The sequence below is a fragment of the Chanos chanos genome, chromosome 1, assembly GCF_902362185.1.
Source record: "Chanos chanos chromosome 1, fChaCha1.1, whole genome shotgun sequence".
In the NCBI taxonomy this organism is placed as follows: Eukaryota; Metazoa; Chordata; class Actinopteri; order Gonorynchiformes; family Chanidae; genus Chanos; species Chanos chanos.
In genome coordinates, this window is record NC_044495.1 from 40,949,511 (window position 1) to 40,972,499 (window position 22,989).

At 43.0% G+C, this 22,989-nt stretch overlaps 2 protein-coding genes across 6 annotated transcripts in view; one reads left to right on the forward strand and one right to left on the reverse strand.

Moving 5' to 3' along the window:
- Positions 1–8,702, reverse strand: kifc1 (kinesin family member C1). 5 transcript variants are annotated; one of them, XM_030784168.1, is made up of 19 exons: positions 8,145–8,209; positions 7,753–7,838; positions 7,366–7,421; positions 6,604–6,639; positions 6,283–6,366; positions 5,986–6,082; positions 5,819–5,872; positions 5,413–5,451; positions 5,023–5,230; positions 4,570–4,735; positions 3,936–4,103; positions 3,513–3,632; positions 2,519–2,803; positions 2,034–2,198; positions 1,525–1,663; positions 575–714; positions 405–478; positions 181–256; positions 1–84 (listed from the first exon to the last, which is right to left on the reverse strand). In XM_030784168.1, exons 4-19 carry the CDS (start codon positions 6,613–6,615, stop codon positions 40–42), a joined length of 1,872 nt encoding a protein of 623 aa, XP_030640028.1. In that variant the 5' UTR covers positions 6,616–6,639; positions 7,366–7,421; positions 7,753–7,838; positions 8,145–8,209; the 3' UTR covers positions 1–39. The 5 variants fall into 5 exon arrangements, with proteins under 5 accessions (XP_030640028.1, XP_030640036.1, XP_030640051.1 ...); XM_030784176.1 differs by lacking the exons at positions 7,753–7,838; positions 8,145–8,209 and adding an exon at positions 8,679–8,702; XM_030784191.1 differs by lacking the exon at positions 6,604–6,639.
- znf384a (zinc finger protein 384 a) overlaps positions 8,370–22,989 on the forward strand; it is a 16,620-nt gene continuing 2,000 nt past the window's right edge. The window contains exons 1-10 of the mRNA XM_030784231.1: positions 8,370–8,618; positions 10,088–10,155; positions 10,505–10,817; positions 11,192–11,314; positions 15,290–15,456; positions 16,832–16,908; positions 17,144–17,368; positions 19,638–19,805; positions 20,323–20,401; positions 22,498–22,656. Coding sequence (XP_030640091.1) covers positions 10,093–10,155; positions 10,505–10,817; positions 11,192–11,314; positions 15,290–15,456; positions 16,832–16,908; positions 17,144–17,368; positions 19,638–19,805; positions 20,323–20,401; positions 22,498–22,656 — 1,374 coding nt within the window. The 5' untranslated portion in view covers positions 8,370–8,618; positions 10,088–10,092. The remainder of the gene's footprint in view (positions 8,619–10,087; positions 10,156–10,504; positions 10,818–11,191; positions 11,315–15,289; positions 15,457–16,831; positions 16,909–17,143; positions 17,369–19,637; positions 19,806–20,322; positions 20,402–22,497; positions 22,657–22,989) is intronic.

A 22,989-nucleotide genomic window follows, 5' to 3' on the forward strand; every position in this document is an offset into this window, starting at 1 on the left:
AAAAAAAGTAGACAAAAAAAATTAGACATAAAAATCTGTCTACTTTCGATTAGCCGAAGCCGTCCCAATGACACAGTCATTCACCTGTGAGGGAAAAAAGATGGTTTGAAATGACAGAAAAAGAAACATATAAACAAACCCTAGCCATGGTAAACATAACATCTCCCATCACACACTGACCTTGCAGGCAAAGCGAAGTGAATTGAGGGACTCGCTGAAGCTCTCTGCCTCAGGGGAAATGTTAACAAACATCAGACTGGAAAAGACAGATGCAAGGATGTTAGAATTTCCATATATTTATTGTAAACACTGAAATGAAGTTACCAAGTGATTGTCTCAGAAGGTGTTTGGCCATGTTTAGCCCAGGCAAAAAAAAAAACAATAAAAAATCCCTGTCGTCTTACGTCTTGCTGTTACCACCGAGGCAGTTTTGCAGGAGGTATGTGAGCTTGGAGTTACGGTATGGAACGAAGCTCTCCTGAAAAGACAAGACAAGCGAATCAAGCCCTGACACAGTATTTGAGCATAGAAGAGGCTTCATCAGACAGCTCAGTCACAGGACCTTGGGACATACCTTGTTCGCCAGGGCAGCGATCACGATGCCAAGGTTGGTGAGGGAAGAGTTGATGGCAGTCATTTCTTTGAAGCGTTCCCCCTGAGACTGGCTCTTCTGTACCCTCTCACTTCCTGCCAGGTCCACCAGACACAGTGTGGCTGCACACACAACAACAGGAGCAGAGTCAACAGACAGAACAGACACAGTGTGGCTGCACACACAACAACAGGAGCAGAGTCAACAGACAGAACAGGAGCAGAGTCAACAGACAGAACAGACACATTGTGGCCACACACACAACAACAGGAGCAGAGTCAACAGACAGTGTGGCTTAACACACAACAGGAGCAGAATCAGACAGAACAGACAGTGAGGCTTAACACACAACAGGAGCAGAATCAGACAGAACAGACAGTGTGGCTGCACACACACACACACACAACAACAGTAGCAGAGTCAACAGAGAGAACAGGAGACAATACTTCTCTAGACCAGAGGGATTCACAACAGCTGCATTCAGTACAGTGTCCACTGTTTTTGTTGCTGCTGTTGTTTTTTTTGTTTAACTCAGTCCACTGGCCCACAGCTGTTTTAAGATCTGAGGTGGGGGCATGGGGTGCAAAGATTGGTAATGCTAAGGCAGTAAGAATTTATATCTGTGGCACAGTACTGATTTTCACTGGTCAATCTGAACATCAGCAAATCAATTCCAACTACACCTTTGCCTGAAAAACTAACTCACTTCCAAACTGAATCATTCATAGATGCACAGGCCACAGCAAGCGATTCTGATCTAAATAACTGACTTCATCCAGACTAAGAGTGTAAGGTTACCCCTGTGGACTTGAATGGGATTCTCAGCTTTCATTTCATCTGAAATTCATGTGATTAAGGTTTCCCTGCCATGGACTCCTGAATGCCTTACAAACGGCCAAACGGCAAACAGAGGAAGGGGACTGGACCCTTACACTTGCACTTGATGTCTCTGTCACGGTTCTCTCCGTCGATGTCGAGCTGGAAGACCGAGTGAGAGCGTGACGAGTGGTCGTTCATGTTGGTCCGGGCTGTGGAGCGGTTTTGGTTGGCCAGCAAGATGAGGTTGCACACCTGAGAGAGAAGCATGGCTGAGTGCAATGGTACAGTACACACATTCACTGCTCAGAAACACCGAGAGTCTGTTTTGGAAACGAATTCACTCAACAAAGAGAAAATGTTACAGATACTATCATTGTGTGTGAGTGTGTCAAATTTTGAGAGGATGGAAAAGTACATTATTAGCTGTTACTCAAAATAAACTTTAAAAGAATGACGAGACAGCCAGAATCAAATTAACTCAGATCTCAAAAATGCGCCTCACCTCTAGAAATACCTTGAACTACTGAATTTGAAATCGTATGTAAGCCTATGTGTATTGTTGGTGAGATATTGTTTTAAATGAAGAGTCTTTTTTTTCTGTAACACGCTCATCCATCAGTACCTCATCCTCGGTGGAGACTTTCTGGTAGGTCAAATTTGTGACTGTGATCTCATTGTTGGAAACCTTCCTGATCTCATGCTCGGGTCTCTTGTTTGACTTGCCCGTGTACAGGAGATCCCTCAGGGTCTCGTTGTAGATCTCCACAAAACTGGCCGTGAAAGTGTACTGCAAAACACAACCAACACAGCGCACATGGATTTCACTTGACTTCAGGAGAATTTTAAAAGGTTTTCTTAAAAAAAGAAGACAACACAAAATTCAAATCACTAAAGACTGGTTTGATCAAACAGGTTTGACACTAAAAACAGACTTATAAATCTAGCTGACAAACCTGAAGGTCAAACTTTTTGTCCTCAGACCCAGACCAAGCTTAGACATGTCTCCCATGTAGCACACAAAGGAACAAAACCGCTAAACTCCTCTTGTCCATTGCGTAATACAATATGTGAGCGCGAGCGTGTGTGTTGTGTCGTGTGTGTGTGTACCTGCCAGCCCTGCTCTTTAAGTGCCTGAGCGGATTTGAAGATCTGTTGAACGGCACGGGGGATGACCCCTCGCATGTCCTCCAGGTCTCCTCCCTCCATGGTGTAGGTCTTCCCGCTGCCTGTCTGGCCGTAGGCAAAGCAGCAGACGTTGTAGCCATCCAGCGCTGACTGCACCAGGAGCGAGATCTCCTCAAACACCTCCTGCTGGCGGGCGCTAGGCCCAAACACGCGGTCAAAGCTGAAGTTGTAGCTCTTCTGGGTGTCGACGGTGCGGCCTGTGTGTGACTACGGGAGGGATGAAAGAGTGTTTTTAGAGTAATGTGACACTGATGTCAGACTCAACTGTACTGACCAGCACAAAGCTTTAAATGAGGATTGCTTGAGTCATTGATTCTAATATAACACTGAGTCCACATTTAAAGCCGCAGTCCATGACGAAATCACAAAATTTCATCATTTTCCACAATCTTGCCACAATAATCTTAGAAGCAGTTACACACTTATGGGATGTCTAGATTAATGTGAATCACAGACGTATGGAAAACCCTAATTGTGTAAATGCACTCCATTTCTGCACTACGAATAGTTTGGTCCACACTGTCCTATTTATTTCATTTTGGTCCCGCAGCACCAACAGGTGAGAACAACAGCTCCTCAGACTTCGTATTGGTATTGACAGCTGAAGTCATTAAATGAGACACTAGTAGACACGTTAGCAAACTATTAAATATGTAATAATATAGTTTGTCTGTTCACATATGAATATCCACATTCAACTATCTTATAACAGTAGGCAACCTTAACACTTGGATCCTAGGAGTGATAAACAGGTGTTTGCAGTGAGCAGAAGGTTACTGGTTACTGGTGTCAGCGGACAGATGGTCACTTCTCAACATACAACATATGACTTGAGGCAAACACACAATCCGTAAGGTAAAGAACAATATCAGATAAAATACTGTAGATACTGTGTTAACATTAGTGTGGTCTTTACCTCCTCCACTCTGGCCAGAGTCAGAGACTTGTTGTCATGAGCAGGTAGCTGGATGTGAGGGATTTCAGATTTGCCCTCGGTCAGAAGTGGGCGAACTCTGCAGAAAACTCTGATGTTCCCCTGTAAACCAGACAGAAAAAGCCTTTACCACCCAGCAGATACTGTACACTGCATAACCTCACAAGAGTCTCACTGAACTGAGACATGGTCATAATTCTCAAACTTTGATATCTCAACGTTCCAAAGTTGGCAGCTCAGGTGGGGAAACCAGTAGCTTTGGGCTGAACACATTCAGACCAGTTACTGGAGGTCAGATATCCAAACCCAAATACACTGCTGTCATCTAGTAGTGGACATTAGTGACTGGGTGGTGCCAGCCCAGAGTTGAGGTGTGCTGACTGGAGTGTAGGGTGGAGGTCTTGCCTTGAGCTCTTGAATAGTGTTGTGGAGTTTCCTTCGCTCCATCTCTCCGTGGTGGAGTTCGTCCCTCTGCTGGGCTACAGTCTCCTGCAGGCTGCTCACCGTCTCCTGGCTCTGCCGCAAACTGTCCTGACAACGGTTCAGGGCACTCGTCTGCACGGACAGCTGGCTCTGCCACACACACACACACAGAAATAAACAAACCACTCCTAAGCATATCAGCAATCATATACATACCCAACAATAACCACAACTCATTCTAGTAAGTCTGAAAAATAAAACATTTATTTGATCCCAAACACCTTCCCCGGAGTATTAGGAAAGCCATCTGAAGGTCATAAAATCTGAGTTTCAGGACAACTGATATTTGACCAGACCTGGCTTAGCAACGTTGACCGGAGATGTAAATTAAATAGCCTCATTGAACTTACTGTCAGACTCATTTCAAACTTGTCTAAAGCTAACACAAATAACCATTATACATTTAATATCATGGATCATGAGCTATTCACAGCAGAACAGAATGGCTGGAGGAACTCTCCAGCCATTCTGTTTAATTGGAGGAACTCTGAAGTCAGTGACCAAAGCCCTTAATCATGATGAAGGCGCCCTGATTGGCCAAAAGGCTGAATGGTACCTGAACATTGCAAAGCTCAGACTCCAGGTTGTCTCTGAGTCCCTGCAGGACCTTGTGTTGCTCAGAGAGATTACTGAGCTCTCTCTGCAGATCATCTCTCTCTTTAGACACCATCTCCAGGTCCTTCTTCATGGAGCACAACGCAGACAGCTCCTCCTCACACTCCCTGCAGTCAGAGCCAAAACACGATGTTCACATACAACTCCAAACCTCATACTGGTCACAGTCATTACCAATGTAATGCTACAACATCCTGAAACAAAATGCTGTTTTTTACGTACTGATAACTTAAAGATCCCTAATAGACACCAGACAATAGCAAACACCGTCTGCTACAGATGAATGCATCAGTAAGCATGTCAACGAGGAGTGAGTCAGTTGCCGTGGACAAAGACGTAGGCATCGTAGATAAATATGCTATGGGGTAGGAGTCGACGGTGTTGGAAGGCTGACCTGAGGCGTTTTTTGAGCTGAACGTTCTCCTCCTGCATCTGCGACTCCCGTTTCTGTATTTTGGAGATGGAGTCTTTGAGGTTCTCGTTCTCCTGGTTGACAGACTTGACACGGCTCTGGTAGGTCTGCACTTTCACCTCCATGTCACTGACCTTACCCTTCAGGTCCCAGCCTGGGCGTTTAGGACCCTTCGAAATGGCTGTCGCACCTAAGAGGAAACTGATACAACTTCAGCTTCTCAGGACCTTGCTGAGGGCTAGTATTTCTTTAGGGACCACACAAGAACATCAGTGCTGAATGTGTCTGTCTGCACTGGTACAGGATAATGTATATTTCAAGCTGTTCTGCGCGGGGTATTTGATAGCAATTAAATGTACTTGAATTCATTACCTGCTTTAGGAACTGATGCAACAGGTGGCCTGTGAAGACCTTTAAAAAAAAAAAAAATCACACATGTGTAAAGAAGAGATTCGTACACAGTTCATCCACACCACTCCATTTACACAATCTGAGACATCAGGACACCAGACCGGTAACATAATACAGTATTAACTGCTCGTTTTGTGAATGATATTAATCTTCCAGGTCTAAGTGCCCTATTTAAGGTCAAACTGACACTTTAAAAAAACATAACCAGCTAATCTCCAGGTACTCATCCTACCCCATAATATACACTTTCGGACATAAAACACATTGAATGAGGCCCCTTCCAGAAAATCTTCGCATTATGATCTGAACACCCTTGTAAGTGCATTTCTCATGGTCCTGTAACAGAATCCAGTATGGTGTGGCTCACCTTGAGAAGGCCCAGCTGCCACAGTGGCTGCTCCAGTAGGGCGAAGAGGTCTGGCTGCGGGTAAGAAGAATGCAGAACAATTTAATGTCTTCATCCACATGTACAAAACACAATCAAACACATTGATTTTTAAATAGCTAATGACGCCTGCTGAAAAGGTTACGTACTGACTGCCTGTTTAGGTGGTAACATTCGTTTGGGGACCACAGTGGCTGCAGGCCTAGCCCTCGGAGCAGGGTCAATGTCGACCTTACGCATCTTCTTCTAAGAAAAACAATACAGAGACAACCCTCAATGTAAACGGAAAACTTCAATACAAAACTTCATCTGCACCTTCACAAAATTTCAACTGCAATACTTTTAAGAGTCTTTCTTTTCCAATTCATTCAACAAATTTTATTTATACTCACTCATACAACAATAATAAACAATAATAAGAGGAAGATGGGAAACTGATGTCACACCTGCGCAGGTTGCTGGTGCTCTCCATCTGAGGTGACAGCGTGGGCCCTCTTCCCGGACATAACCGGTAAACGGGACACCGTATTCTAACGCGGAAACAATGTCAAAACAAAGTCAATCTTGAAGAGCACACGGTAAATGCAACACATAAATGTATTTTACACTGGGTTATAATGACCACCGAAGCGCCCAGTGGTACTGTAAATGCACTTGGCTGTACGAGTATGAGACGGGCGCCTGCAAAACTGAGCTCTGATTGAACTGTACTTTGTTGTATCGAACATTGTCGGTCTGCAAGAGTATATGAATAATATAACACTCACCTCTTTGTTCATTTCAGTCTGACCGATATGGCAAAGCTATGGCAAGAAAAATGTCGAAATGGTTGAAAGCTCTTGTGGTTGACGCTTAAAACGTATTGTTCGTGAGACTAAAATATTCGGTGAGTAATGGTGGTAAATAATTCGTTCAGGGCCAAAAACAAAGGTTTAAGTGATCTATGGGCAGCATTTGATTATATTAAAATGCTACCGCTTACAAAACTAGTCAAACAAAAATGGCTGGTATCAGCGGGTAAACAATTTACTTTTCGGGCACAAAACATGCTTCTTATGCTAAATTAAGACTTCAGTGGGCAAATTACTTGATACTTAATTAAGATATCACTAAAACAAGGTGATTTACAGGTCAAAGTATTGTAATAAACTAGCTAACCTGGCGACGCTAACGAGAAACATTGATCTCTCTGACAACACGATTGGGTGACGGTACTTTAGCCAAAGAACTTGAGTAAGCCTCAGCTTAAAGTTAGAAAAAAGTTCACTACCTTAAAATTCAGACATGTCGACGTGATATCACTTTTGTCATACTTATGAGTCATAAAAATCGGTATTCAAACTGTTTAAATGTAATGAGAAAGTAAAATAGTGCAGCGTACTCACCAATAATATACACAACTAGAAGACAACAAAGCCGTTTAAATTTCAAATTGAAAATGTTTTGCCGCTGTCGAAACCAGCGACATCATTGGTTGCACAAAGGCCAATCATATACAAGAATATATAGTCCCGCCTGAAAGTGCTTACTGGTGAGCTTTCGGACACGCCCTTCTTCCTCCACAATGGTCACCATGATACTCAATCTAAAAATGAAAAATATGCGCATCTCTTACATTGGTATCCGTAGCGTGAACTCAGAAAGACTCAGTCACTCATATATTGTATAATCGCATGTTTTTTTTTTAATTATACATCATTTACGCACAATTATATAACAATACGAACACTCGTCTCCAATGACCATTCAATTCGCAACGTACGAGTTGTTAATAAAGCTCATTATCCAAAACAAACAAAACAAAAACATCCGTAAAGAAGGCCAAAGGGTTAAACTTGTCACAGCGGCTCCACTTAATTGTGCCACTGTTTTATTATACAACCATACATGATTTACACCATTAAAGCAGCCGTTACCGATATATTTTTTTTATTTTTCTTGGTAGCGGGCACGTTACTTCAGTGGTTTGTTGTGAAGTATTTGCTGAAAATGCACTCACCCTCTGTGGAACACAAGACAAAATGCAGTATATGTCAGCACTCTAGTGGTCACAGTAATGGCATGAGACGTTACCCATATGAGATTCAGTATTTCAAACTGGACTTTTGAAACTGTCATCCACATTTCAAATATATTTCTTCCCGGCCAATTTAGGCTACTCTACACGCATAACACCAGTTAACGGTAACACATTGCATTTTCATTGTGTATCAATCATACTGAATGTTAACGGATGACAGTGTGTAATCACTTCGTGAATTACTTTAAGACAATAAGAGACTATTTGATAAAGAATTGGTTAGGTTACCTATTTAAAAGGACATCTAGATAAAAAATGTACGTCTTCAACAAGTCTCTGCAGCTACATCATGGTGTCATTTAAATGATTACAACCGTCCGGGGAACTGAACAGAAATACGGTCTGTATTTCGCATTGGCCGACGACTTTGGTGCTAATCCCGTCAAAATGACTTATATTAGATTTGCGAGATCATTAAATTACTGCAAAATGTGTTTTAGACAGTATTCTAGGCAAATTTATATCAAGACCTCACATGGCGGAAGTTGGCAGGACGGCAACAAATCTGTTTTATAATTTTGACCTTATTCACCGGAAGTGTAGACGAGAACAGTCGGACAGCCCCACAAGAGGGAAAAAAATCGAAAAAAATCGACGAAAAAAAAAAGCGGTGAATCTGAGGGTTCGGGCGGATTTGGACGAAGTTTCCGAACTGTCCCGGCCCGAAGGAGCCCCGGGGTTGAGAGGGAATCGCCAGCACCGGTAATTAACATAGAGTTATGACTCAATTCTCAATTATTTCTCTTAATTTGAGCAACTCACACGGGCGCTTCTCCCCTGTCTCGCCAGCCGGAAGTCTGCATGAAGCTGCGTCTCTCGCACAGGGGCATTGGCGTCGACGTTTTTTTTCTCTGTTCGTTTTTTTTATGCTCGAGTTTTTTTTTCTTTTTTTATTTTCACTGTGAGACTAACGGGGAGAGGGATGGAGGCATAGCGACATTATTGTTTTCAAGCGGAAGCTTACATGTGCATGGCTTTAAGTAGTGCTTTAACGTAGCTTGTTAACAAAAGCTGCAATATAGGGAGGCAAGCTAGGTAGCTCAGATATCATTAATGGATGTATTGTTTCTTGCTAGCAATATTGAGCATATGCAGGTATTATACCTGCAATAAATTCAAGCCCTAACTGGCGAAGTACAATCAGCCAGATCACATACGACTTTCACCCCAATAAACTAAAGCTAGATTGTTAATAATAATTAACGTATTGTCTCACAATACACATAATAGCGCTAACTTGCTAGCTACGTGTTCGATGACGGCTTGCAAGTGTTCTGTAACCCAGTCAATGTTGCACATCAAAGTAAGACGGATAGTAAGCTGTAAAACCCTAACAATTCAAACAACGCAGCGTCTAAAGTATTTGTTATGATGGATGTATTAAATGAAGTTTAGCTCTCTTTGACGCAGGCTAGTTGGTTAGGTTGGCTTTTGTTTTTTGATGCCTATTTTTAGTAGCCAGCCGTGCAGCACGCGCTGCTTCAGTGAGCTGGGCGTCGCTGGCGTGATATAGAGTCTTTAATACAAATTTTGTAACGTAAGCTTGAGGTGCGCTTTCCCGCAACCTTTTTGTTGATAATAAATATTGGTTATTCCACAAACACTCAACGTTTGGGTTCTGCATTAAACACAATGTAGTACATATCCCTAGGAGGGAAAAAACCCCACATATTCTGCAGTTCGTAATTTCCCATCTTCTCATTTGAATTACGATTCTCTACTTCGCAGTGAATGTCTGGCCCCATTACTGCTGACATGGAAACAGTTCCCCATCTTTGTATTACTTTTTATGTAACGTGTGCATGCATCTTGACTTTTGCACGTTGGGTCGTGCATGCCTTTTGACAGCTGACTACAAATGAGTATAGGGTCCTCATGTGGCAAGCATAGATGCACCTATGCTCCTTGCTCAAATTATGAAAGAAAGACATACCAAGCCAAATGCATGCCAGTGGTTACGTTTGGCACTGGGTATCTGTTCATTCTAGTGCCACAAGAAGTTCTTTTTCAGAGCCTTGTAGTGTGTGGCTTTCCTGGGTGTCGTCTGCCGCCCAAGCAAAGAATCCTGCCACATGGCCACCCAGTAAAAGGCAAATGGGCAAGGTGTCGTTTATTCGACTGTCGTCCAAGATGGAGTGGCTGTTTACAAGTATGTTGCTTTTCAATTGCAGAAATAATGGAAGATTCCCATTTCAACTCATCATACTTTTGGTCTCCCGTTCCCACAGTGCAAGGCCAGGTAGACACCTTATTATTGGAATATCTTGTACAGTACATGGATGTGTCAATAAAACAAGGCACCACGTTTTAGAGCAAAACCAAGTAATGAGTAAGCTCCATATCAGGCCGGGATGGCCAGCAAGCTGAGTCGCTCTGAAAGTTTGACACTCAGTGACCACGCCGAATTCTCAAAACGTAATCTGTCCTGCCGTTCTCTCCTCTTTTCCCTCCATCCATTCATCCTTTGCATTCACCTCTTACCACATACCTCCTCCTCCTCCTCTTCCTCTGCCCTCCTCCACTTCCACCTTTGTTTTTCCTCCTATCCATGTTTTCCCTCGCCATTCCTGTCTCCACTTTCACTCTAGATCGAAAACGCCATGTTTCTGAACAAGATGAAGGAGCAGCTAGGGCCGGAGAAGAGTGCCGCCTTCCCCCACTCTTCCTCCTCCTCTTCCACCGCCCACTACCCCACCGCCGTGCTCACTGTACCGGGCCCCGTTGCCATGGAGGCAGGCCCCACAAGCCGGGCGCCCAAGCAGGAGGGAGGGGGCGGGGCAGGAGGAGGGGCCCAAGGTGCAGGACCCCAGATGGCGGCTGTAGGGTCACACCTTCACCCCCCACATACCACCCAGAACATTACAGTGGTGCCTGTTCCCTCCACTGGCATCATGACAGCAGGTGTGTACCCATTTGTTTCTTCTTTGCGCTATCTGCTAGTTGGTGTGCGTGTGTGAGATTTTAATTATTTTTTTGGGGTGTCCCCATCCCCCACAACTTTGTGGTATCCCTGTTTGTCACAAAGTTGCACAGCTGTCCCCAGCCATACAGTTAGCTTTTTCTTTTTTGTTCACATAAATCTTCCCATTTGATAAGGACGTAGCTGTCTACTAAATGGGTAGCTCTGAAGTCATTTGAATCCCTGGGCGGTGTATCACTGAGAGGGACTGTTGTTCTGCGTAGCAGAGGACACAGGGTGTGTTTGTTTGTTTGTTTGTTTGATTGTTTGTAGTCAGTTCTGGTCAGGTCATGGTTTACCTCTCTCTTTCCCCCAGCGGGGTTAGTGATAACCACCCCACAGGGAACGCTGCTCACTCCACCCGCCTCATCCCAATCTTTCGTTACCGGATCCCCCGCCACCACCATGATAGTGTCCGCACTGCACCCCTCAAACACAGGTAAACGCCCACACCTCTCTCCCCCCTCCCTTTTATTCTGTCGCCTGTGCCCCCAGCCTGCTACACAAGCTCTGCCGATGCCCCTTGACTGGCCAACTAACGCATCCATCCACACACACAGTTTGTCCACAGAGACAGTACCGCTGAGAAGCACGCTCAACCATACGTCTTTTAACACTCGATCACAATAGCATGTATGCGGAACAGGTAACACAAAGGCATATACAGTCAGGGACAGGTAACAGTATTTCAGGCCTAATGAAAGGTGAGACGTCTGTACTGTAGCCGAACTGTAAACACATGGACATACACATGGGCTTTTGCTGATTCCACACTGCTGGCTTGATTGCATTGGGCACTAATGTCATATGATGAAGGAAAAAAAAAGAGAGAGAGAGAGACAGACAGAGGGAAAGGGGATGGATTGAGGGAGGGAAGGAAGGATGGAGGGAGAGCTCTGTGTTTTGAGTGTGTTCTGCTCTTCTCTCGGTTTCTGTCAGAGACCGGCCGGCCTCCCTCTCTCTACTTCCACAGCCACTGTGAGTACTCACACACGCACACACACATACACAGACTCAAACACACTCTATCCCCCCTCCTTGACTGTCACGGTATGTCTCACACTATAGTAGTGAGAAGATAACACTAATGCTGTGGATACTCACATATAAATGACACACAGTATGAACCAGGACCATACACAAACACACCCACAGTAATATTGCAATATTTCACATGCAGGCACTCTATACCTTACTCAACCTCCCACCCTACTTCCAGTGCAGTGACACATGGCGTACACACGCCCCCACACACACACACCTGAACCTGTTAAGTATCAAATGTGTATTATTTATCTTCCTCAAAGTTTGCAGACATCTTCTCATGGTATTCCTGTAACACCTACGCTTGCAAATACCCGCCTGCCCAAAACGGACTTCTCACTTCCTCTAAAAACCCTAGCATCTGAAGTCTAAACAACCTTGCCTCTATTATATGTCATCATAACATCTGTATGATATAAGCCTATACAAATGTACTATTACAGATACAAATGACCTGCAAGCATAATTAACCGTGGCTACTGTAAGTGACCGGAGAAGTGCCCCTTGGTGTAAAAATGTGTTAGTCATCTGAAAACATAACACGCTGAAACACAGGATGAAATGGATATTCTGCTGTGCTGGATAGTATTGCAGTACACATTGTATTATTGCACAATGGTTTTTAAACAGCAGAGTTACACATTCTAATCAAGTGACCTTATACATGACTTATACGTGACTTTGTTTCATGGGCAAGGCTCATTACACAAAGCAGGGTATAGAGCCAATTCATCATTTCTACTGAAGAGCTGAGGGGGAAAAAAAAACAGCTTTTGAGTAAATGAATTTGGGATTGAATGTGAATTCCAGGAAGTTGAATCAAATTTCATGAAATTCAAGATGAATGCATATAGGGAACTGAACACATATACTGTGTTTTCAAACGTGGCTAGGTTATTTTGAATACGCTTCCCAGAAAGCAACGTATAAAGTTCAGATTATTCAAACTTGATTTTCTCTACAAATTAAGTTATTTTTCATTAAAATCAAATTCATTCTTCCCCCTTGTAGCATGTAATAGAGTTTTCTGTCCACTTCACTGAAAAGGGCATAAAATAAGTTTGTATAAAGTAGTCTAACATACTGAATTAATTTATTTTATTTAATGATGTGTAATTTATATGTTTAATAATGTCAGAGAACTTGTCAGCGATGACTGTGAAAACCTATTGTTTGTGGAATGTCACTGAATTTCCTTAAACTGAATTCTCTCTTTCCTTTAATTTCTAGTTCAGTTTCAATTGTACCTCCTCCAGAATGATGTGAATTCCAACCCCATTTCATATTCTAACAAGTGAATTGGAATTTACCAGTTATCCGTGGTCAGTCGAGTTCAGAATTGACCGTGACCCGGTTACCCAGCGTGTATCTGAATGTGTGGGATCAGCACTATAGCTGTGTAAAGACTGGTCCGGATATAGACCACAGCTGCCGGCCACCAGCTGGCAGTGGACACTTATAGTTCCACATTGCTCTCATATCTGTCCTGTGCCCTCGCCAAGGCCAACGACACGCGCACACACAGACACACACACGTAAACACACAGATAACATGCCTCTGAGTTGAACAGTACTAGAGTTGATAGTCTGTGAGTTATCAACTCTTCTGTGGAGTGATTCCACGTTTGATGCGCTGGGGATGTAAGGATGATCCTGAAGATTGTAGAGAGTGGAGGATAAGGACTGAGTTTTCTTTAAGGCCCTTTTTTTTCAGCTGTCGCTTTATACAAGGTGAAATTACTACATAAGAGAGAAACATGGTTATATATATCATTTTTTTAATGAACATGTAAATGAGTGTTAAAATATTTGTCTTTCTTATGTAGAGGTAAAGCGATTTCAGGGAAGCTGAGGAGGAAAATGTTTTAAATAATCCAAGCTGAATGAAATAGATTTATCCAGAATTTGTTTACTGGCATACAAGCCCCCAAAAATACTAGTTAAAAATACACACTAGCATATTTAAGAGAAGGGACCAATGAAAGCAGATAGATTTAGCAATGGTAATGTTTGAAACGTTTGCGGTTTGAGTGGAGTTTTTTGTTTTGTTTTTGATGTTTGTTTATTTGTGTTTTGTTTGTTTGGGGGTTTTTTTTATGGGGGAGGACTGGTAAAGCATTTATCTGGTCAACATGTTCTCAGACTTTGGGTTCATATTGTGTGCTGAAGCCATGTCTTAAACGTGTTTGTTTAATAGTAATGTAATGTGCTGCATGGTCAGGGTGAGAGAATGTGTCATTGGTGTATTATTTTTGGATGTTTTGTGCTGCTGTAGCATGTGGCATGTAATGTGGTGTGTTGAGCTTTGTGGTGAAGTATTTCAGTGCTACAGTGCTTTATGGTGTCTCTGTAGACTAGCGGGACGGCACGGTGGCACAGTGGGTAGCGCTGTCGCCTCACAGCAAGAAGGTCTTGGGTTCAATTCCCGACGGGTTGGTCAGGGTCCTTTCTGTGTGGAGTTTGCATGTTCTCCCCATGTCTGCGTGGGTTTCCTCCGGGAGCTTCCCACAGTCCAAAGCCATCAAGGTTAGGTGAATTGGAGACACTAAATTGCCCCTAGGTATGAATGTGTGTGTGAGTGTGTTTGTCTGTGTGTCTGTGTCCCTGCGATGGACTGGCCCCTATGAGCGCTGGGATAGGCTCCCCACGACCCTAATCAGGATAGGTGGCTTAGACTACACTAATGAGTGAGTGTAGACTAGCGTTAGCCTGAGTGAGTTAGATGTTTGTGGACCAGCGTTAGTTTGGCTGAATTCTCTTCTAATGATGAACTCCCTCACCCGGCCCTTTGTCTTAAGAGGAGAAAAAGAGAGGGAGAGAGATGAAAGTGTGCTGAGATACATAATTAATATGACTACATACATTATTTAAAAACTTGCAGTACCATGCAAAGCTGATTTTATTTTTTCCCTCGTAAGCGCTTGACTACGTACCGGAATTTCCTCTCCGGATAGGGGCCGTGCATTTGGCCTGTGGTAAACCACATGATAATAATTCAAAGGTGTCTTTATAGGAGTATTTGTACTCTCTTTACATTTATTTTACATCAGTTACATTCATTTCATTTTTGGTGGAGAGAGGTGTGGCTAATTCCAAATGGAAAACGTGACTGTTTCCTGAGAGAATTATTTTCTTTGTTCTCAAACAAAACTGAGTTCATTTTTTTGTACTTCTTAGGATAAAGTAGAATGACATTAACTTACTCAAACTGGGTCTCGCTTTTGAATGGAATTTGGTTTTTATAAAGGGTATTAATCTGGAATAGAGGCTTATGGGATGTCTGTGCAGTCAAAGAGATGCTCCTCCCCTTTATCCTCCAAACACTCTCTCTCTCTGCCTTGTTCTCTGTCTCATTTTCCATTTTATCCAGACAAAAAAGAGGATGGCAGTGTCCCTCCAGCTGTCGTCATGCCGACGCCCTCTAAACGAGGCCGGAAGAAGAAGTCCATGATGCCCAGGGCTGGTGCTGTGACAACCCACACCCTGCCGACCGGAAGCGATGCATTGATTCTCGCACACCTGGCCGCTGGAGGACAGGTAAGGTGTTTTAGGCATCCAGCAGGTTGGCTTTTCTCTCCTTTCTGATCGTTCAGCATGGTGAGGGAAGATGGTAGAATGTAAGAAGGTCATTACAAACGTTCAGACATTGTCACAGACCATAACTGTTATGCTGTGTGACTTCTTTTTTCAGTTCTCTCATGAATGTATGAGCAAAGCGAAACTCATTCATCTCTCATATAAAGCTGAAAGTCTCACCTGCTCCGTGATCCCCTTATTGTAGGCTTTGCAGTATGGCCAGGACACCTCTCCATATTTTCAGACATCTTGCCAATTTTATGTGCCTCTTTGTTAGTAGTTCCAGAGAAGCCACAGTACAGTTCTCTAAGACAGATGAATTTAATTGTATGTGGCCCAGCAGTTTTACTGCCGTTAGCTTTTCCAGAAAAGGAATTGAATGGCTGTGATTAACAAGGAAAAACAGCTCTTCAGAACTGTAGTAGTGGAACAGGGCAGATGTATTATTTTCCAGCTGAAGTGAGAATGACAGACTTACATATGTGACAGATGTGAGTGTCCTCTCTTCACGTAGGCATACATCTGAGAGACTACGTGTTTTTACGTGTACATTTAGGCGTAGAGAATACTTGACCTCCGTTTTAGCTTGACGAGATCTAAAGGAAAATCAGGGGATAGAGACGACTGTTGTCACTGTGTGAGTGGCCCTTCAGGCAGAACACTAAAAAAAGGCGCGCCGCATAGCTAGGTATATAATAGTGTACGCTGACGAACGGTTTCTGGCTAGTGGAGGGGAGGGCCATGATGTATTTAGCTTTTCCATTTAGTTCAATAAAAAATATCCTCACCAGCTATACTAGATAGTAAGCTAATCAACTAATTATTCCCCAATAAATACTGGACGAAATACAATTAATCTATCTATGCTAGCATCAGTAGCCAAATGTGAAGTAAATTAGTTTTTAAAACTCCTTAACAGACATAACAAATGCCAAATCTTTGTTTTTCCATGCCTTATTCTTCACTGGTAGAATATGGTAATCGGGACATATCAAATAGATCCAGTCAAATAGTTTGGGGTGATCAGACACTGTTGACACAGTTTTTGAGAGATTAACAGACATGTTAATGTAGTCCGCCTCTCTTCCTGTCTGATTGGTCACCGTCCCTGCAGTAACATTGACAAGCAGTGGTACGTCGCCAAAGCCGAACATTTTTAAGTGGAAGGGCAGTCGGGCGCCTCAACTATCTGACCGTTAATGTGTGTGTTTTAATTATAATACCATATGTTATAATTAAAACATTTATATGTTTAAAAATGAATGTATGATATCAATGTTAAATGTAAGTTGTATTTGGTGAATTAATCTTATTGATTGTGTCTTTGTCTTTAAAGCATCACAATACTGATCCGTATGATCTGTCTAATGATGAGGATGACCACACAGGCAAAGATGGAAATAAATCCTACAGGTATCACTGTTCTCTTTTCCTGCTTCACTTTCAGTGTGATTTCTTTTCTTATGGTTTTTTCCCTGTGTGTAGCTTTATAACGACAATAAATAAATAAAATAAATATATTAAATATTAAGTTGAATTGACTTCTATAGATCTGTTGTCTCTACTAGTTTCACGTCACTCTTTTCCATGTCATTTTTTTTGTTGTTTTTTTACTAACTCATTCGTCTTTCACTGCCTGATGTTCCAGGTGCCGGATGTGTGCCGTGACGTTCTTCAGTAAGTCAGACATGCAGATCCACGCCAAGTCGCACACAGAGGCCAAGCCGCACAAGTGTCCTCACTGCTCCAAGTCGTTCGCCAACTCCAGCTACCTGGCCCAGCACATCCGCATCCACAGCGGAGCCAAGCCGTACACCTGCTCCTACTGCCAGAAAACCTTCAGACAGCTCAGTCATTTACAGCAGCACACGCGGTACTTACACCATCCCTGCTGCACCCGCGTCAATGAGTGTGTGTGTGTGTGTTTCTGAGTGAAGCTAGGGCTGTGTCAGTGAAAGACTTGTACCTGAGGGAAATCAGCAGTTTGTGATCAAAACAAGTGTATTACGCCTAAACTTACTGAACTCGGACAGAACTTTCTAGAATGCTGCTGACATTACAGAGCGTTCTAAACAAAGTAGGAAATTTTACATTTGCTAATTTTATCAAAGGACTGACTGATGATGGGTGTGGGGTGTGTGTGTGTGTGTGTGTGTGTTGAAATTTGTTGTGTGTCGTAAGGGGATTTTGTTTATTTTATTCTTTTGCTCTTTTTCTTTTCTTAAATCTTTGCCAATGTGCCTCCTTCCCACCCTTTTCTTATCCCTTAAGTCGAGGATGTCAAATCCAGTCCTGGAGGGCCATGGTCCTGTTGTTTTTCTTGTCGACCAACTAAACACAATCTCTGATTGGCTGAAGAGCATGCACACCTGTTTTCAGTGTAAACCAACAGGTAATTAAGAGGTGAAAACAAATGTCGGCGGGACCCTGGCCCTCCAGGACAGGATTTTGACACCCCTGCCTTAAGTGTTTCCATTTCATTTAAGTCCCTGCTTCTTGTGAGTAGTATGGATGCATGTACAGACACACACACACACACACACACTTGACAGGCTACCAGACAGAGGAAGTGGATTAGAGAATGCTCTTCAGAGTGAGGCAGTTTTTACATACTCTTGACAACAAGTTCACTGATTCATCTTTCGCACCTCTACATTACAAAATTTCTCCCAATTCTATATACCCCCTATTCATTTTGTTAATCTTGCATACCTCTCATTCTGTTTTTAATTCCACACTCACCTCTCACTCTGCCTGTTAACCTCGTACGCTTCTCATTCTGCCAGATAATCTCACGCACCTCTCATTCTGCCAGTTAATCTCATGCACCTCTCATTCTGCCTGTTAATCTCGTCCGCCTCTCGTTCTGTTAATCTCACACACCTTGTAAATGTCATATACCTCTCATTCTGTCTACACCTATACACCTTTCACTCTGTCTGCTAATATCACACACTTTTCATTTTGTCTTTCTGTCTCACACACTTCTCATTCTGCCTTTCCATCTCACACACTTCTTGTTCTGTCTTTCTGTCTCACACACTTCACGTTCTGTCTTTCTGTCTCACACACTTCACGTTCTGTCTTTCTGTCTCACACACTTCACACTCTGTCTTTCTGTCTCACACACCTCTTGTTCTGTCTGTTGGTCAGTCTTCCATACCACTAAATCTGTCAGTCTCCTGTGCTCTGTTTCTGATTCTTTCACCAACTGTTTCTTGGATGTCTCTGGTTGTCTCATTATACTCTCGTCCACCTTAACCTTTTTCTATTCTTATTTTTTTTTAATTGGCTGTTTTTTTAACTTACCCTTCATTGACTTTTCAGTTTCACTTTTATGGTTATTTAGTCTGATGATTTGTGTCTTATTTTTAACTGTCGTCTAACTGTTTAACTGTTTGTCTCCTTCTGTCTTGTTTTTGTCTCAACATGTCTCACCTTTGAAAAACTAATTTCTATACCATTTCCATCTCTTTTCTGTACTGGTCTGATGTAGCCACTGTACTACACACATGTTGTTTTTCCTGTTTGTCACCTAAGTCTTGTTGACTTTGACCTCTAACTGACTTCTCCATCTTTCATATGTTTGTCTCCATGGCGTCTCTTTGCCCAGCTCCCTCATTACTGCCCAAATCTCATTTGAGATGGGACTTGACAACCTGTTGGACGTAGCTGGCGTTCTTTCCGTGCTGTCTCCTCTTTATCTAACATATCATTTCATCCATCCTTCATCTCACCTCATCAGTAGGAGAGAGACACCTGTAGTGAACTGTCATCTTACATCACTCGTGCACCCTAATACACATCCTTAGCTAGGGACAGAGAGTGATAGAGAAAGAGAGAGACACAGAGAGAGAGAGAGAGAGAGAACAGAATGACTGTGCCTTGTGTTTGTGTGCTGCGTTTGGAAACCCAGACACAGTAAAAGGACACAGCAACAGATGGCAACAGAGAGCATCTCTCCTAACAATAATGACGACTATGATTTGATATTCAGGCCATAACTGATTTTTATTTATAAATCTCTCTCTCTCTTTTTGTTTTCTCTCTCTCTCTACCTCCCTCTCTCTCTCCCCCCTGACCCCCTCCCCTCCTGATCCCACCCAACCCCACCCCCAAACCCTTCCCCAACCCCTTGTTAGAAACCACACAGAATCCAAGCCGCACAAGTGTCCTCACTGCTCCAAGTCGTTCGCCAACTCCAGCTACCTGGCCCAGCACATCCGCATCCACAGCGGAGCCAAGCCGTACACCTGCTCCTACTGCCAGAAAACCTTCAGACAGCTCAGTCATTTACAGCAGCATCACAGGTAACGAGCAGGGACAGTTAGCAGCCGTACAGCCGCCGTTCCTCTCCCTCTCTCTCCTTACATTTCTCCCACCCACCCCACCTCCTTTTTTCTCCCACCCACCCTACCTCCTTTTTTCTCCCAGTCCTGTGTGTCGCTCTGCCGCTCCATCGCTGCCACTCCCATTTCACGTCCCAGTATTCAACCTCCCAGTATTCAACCTCCCAGTATTCAACCCATGGGCCTCAACAGAGACTCGTTTGAGAAAGAAACACTCACTTTTTCTTCTCCTCGTGTTGTTCGTTTTTACTGTCGTTTTATGAGAGTCCTTTTGTACAGCAGGAGAAATTCCGGTATGATGGTTGTGACGTCCTGTCACATTTTTGTTTTTAGTTTTGCTTTTTTGTTGTTGTTTTTTCTTTAGATTGTGTTTACATGGGATGTATGCTGGTCTCTCTCTGTGACATTAGTTGTGTCATTTTTAGGGTGTGAAATGGTGTGCGGCAGCTGTGTTTTATTGCCTCTTTTTCCTCTGTAGGATCCACACTGGTGACCGGCCGTATAAGTGCATTCACCCGGGATGTGAGAAAGCATTCACTCAACTCTCCAACCTCCAGGTACACACCCAGACTCTAACACAGCAGTCTTACTCTAACCAGAGTATTCATTCAGACTCTAACCAGAGTATTCATTCAGACTCTAACCAGAGTATTCATTCAGACTCTAACCAGACTATTCATTTAGACTCTAACCAGATTATTCATTCAGACTCTGACACAGCAGTCTTACTCTAACCAGACTATTCATTCAGACTCTGACACAGCAGTCTTACTCTAACCAGAGTATTCATTCAGACTCTAACACGGCAGTCTTACTCTAACCAGAGTATTCATTCAGACTCTAACCAGAGTATTCATTTAGACTCTAACACAGCAGTCTTACTCTAACCAGAGTATTCATTCAGACTCTAACCAGAGTATTCATTCAGACTCTAACCAGAGTATTCATTCAGACTCTAACCAGAGTATTCATTTAGACTCTAACCAGATTATTCATTCAGACTCTAACGCAGCAGTCTTACTCTAACCAGAGTATTCATTCAGACTCTAACACAGCAGTCTTACTCTAACCAGACTATTCATTCAGACTCTAACCAGAGTATTCATTCAGACTCTAACACGGCAGTCTTACTCTAACCAGACTATTCATTCAGACTCTAACACAGCAGTCTTACTCTAACCAGAGTATTCATTCAGACTCTAACCAGAGTATTCATTCAGACTCTAACCAGAGTATTCATTCAGACTCTAACCAGAGTATTCATTCAGACTCTAACCAGAGTATTCATTCAGACTCTAACCAGAGTATTCATTCAGACTCTAACCAGAGTATTCATTCAGACTCTAACACAGCAGTCTTACTCTAACCAGACTATTCATTCAGACTCTAACACAGCAGTCTTACTCTAACCAGAGTATTCATTCAGACTCTAACCAGAGTATTCATTCAGACTCTAACCAGAGTATTCATTCAGACTCTAACCAGAGTATTCATTCAGACTCTAACCAGAGTATTCATTCAGACTCTAACCAGAGTATTCATTCAGACTCTGACACAGCAGTCTTACTCTAACCAGAGTATTCATTCAGACTCTGACACAGCAGTCTTACTCTAACCAGAGTATTCATTCAGACTCTAACCAGAGTATTCATTCAGACTCTAACCAGAGTATTCATTCAGACTCTAACCAGAGTATTCATTCAGACTCTAACCAGAGTATTCATTCAGACTCTAACCAGAGTATTCATTCAGACTCTAACCAGACTATTCATTCAGACTCTGACACAGCAGTCTTACTCTAACCAGAGTATTCATTCAGACTCTGACACAGCAGTCTTACTCTAACCAGAGTATTCATTCAGACTCTAACCAGAGTATTCATTCAGACTCTGACACAGCAGTCTTACTCTAACCAGACTATTCATTCAGACTCTAACACGGCAGTCTTACTCTAACCAGAGTATTCATTCAGACTCTAACACGGCAGTCTTACTCTAACCAGAGTATTCATTCAGACTCTAACACGGCAGTCTTACTCTAACCAGAGTATTCATTCAGACTCTAACCGGACTATTCATTCAGACTCTAACCAGACTATTCATTCAGACTCTAACGCGGCAGTCTTACTTTAACCAGACTATTCATTCAGACTCTAACGCGGCAGTCTTACTCTAACCAGAGTATTCATTTAGACTCTAACCAGATTATTCATTCAGACTCTGACATGGCAGTCTTACTCTAACCAGAGTATTCATTCAGAGAATTGCCATTTTAATCCTAACAGATATTGTTTCAGGCTTAAAGAGATACTGAGACAGTATTTCACTCTTCATAAAAACATTTTGTAAGTGGAGTAAATATATACGGCGTCAAGCATCCCCTGATTTTTGCGAATTAATTGTGAATTCAGAAAACCAGCCACATTATTTGACTCGCACAGCTTTTAAGGACTGTTTTTTTGCGGGACCTTGCGGGACCTTACAGGACTCCAGCTCTGCTGTGAAGCACTGTATGTAGCTGACTGGACAGAGATACTGCACTGTTCTGACCTCTATGTATCTCTGTGACCTTCAGGAGATTAGGCAGAATCATAACAAGATCTCACTGATGAACGTCTGACCCACTCACGACCTTGTCTTGACCTTCCTTTTAGTCTCATCGCCGACAGCACAACAAGGACAAACCATACAAATGCCACAACTGTAACCGCGGATACACAGACGCCGCCAGCCTGGAGGTCCACCTGACCACGCACACAGTTAAACACGCCAAGCTGTATTCCTGCGGCCTCTGCAACCGAGCGTACACCTCTGTAAGAACCAATCTCAACCAGTAACACCAGTAATGCCCTGAGTCTGGTCAGCTCTTTAGTCAGGACATCTTATAGGAGAGAGGGCCCTTTAGCAGGGACAATTCTGTACTTCTCTACATGTTTCCAGAAGGTCCCATTAAGATCAAATGTGGTGCTCCAGTCACATTCCGTGACTTGGAAAAGCTAGAAGAGGGAAATGTGAAAGAAGCAGTATGTCATCACAGTGGCTGATGTCATAATATTAGTGGGCGGAGCCTGGAAGGCACTAGGGCCCACAGACTGACATCTCTCTGTTCCATCTCCTGCAATCTCAGTGTTAACTCAGTCCTGTTT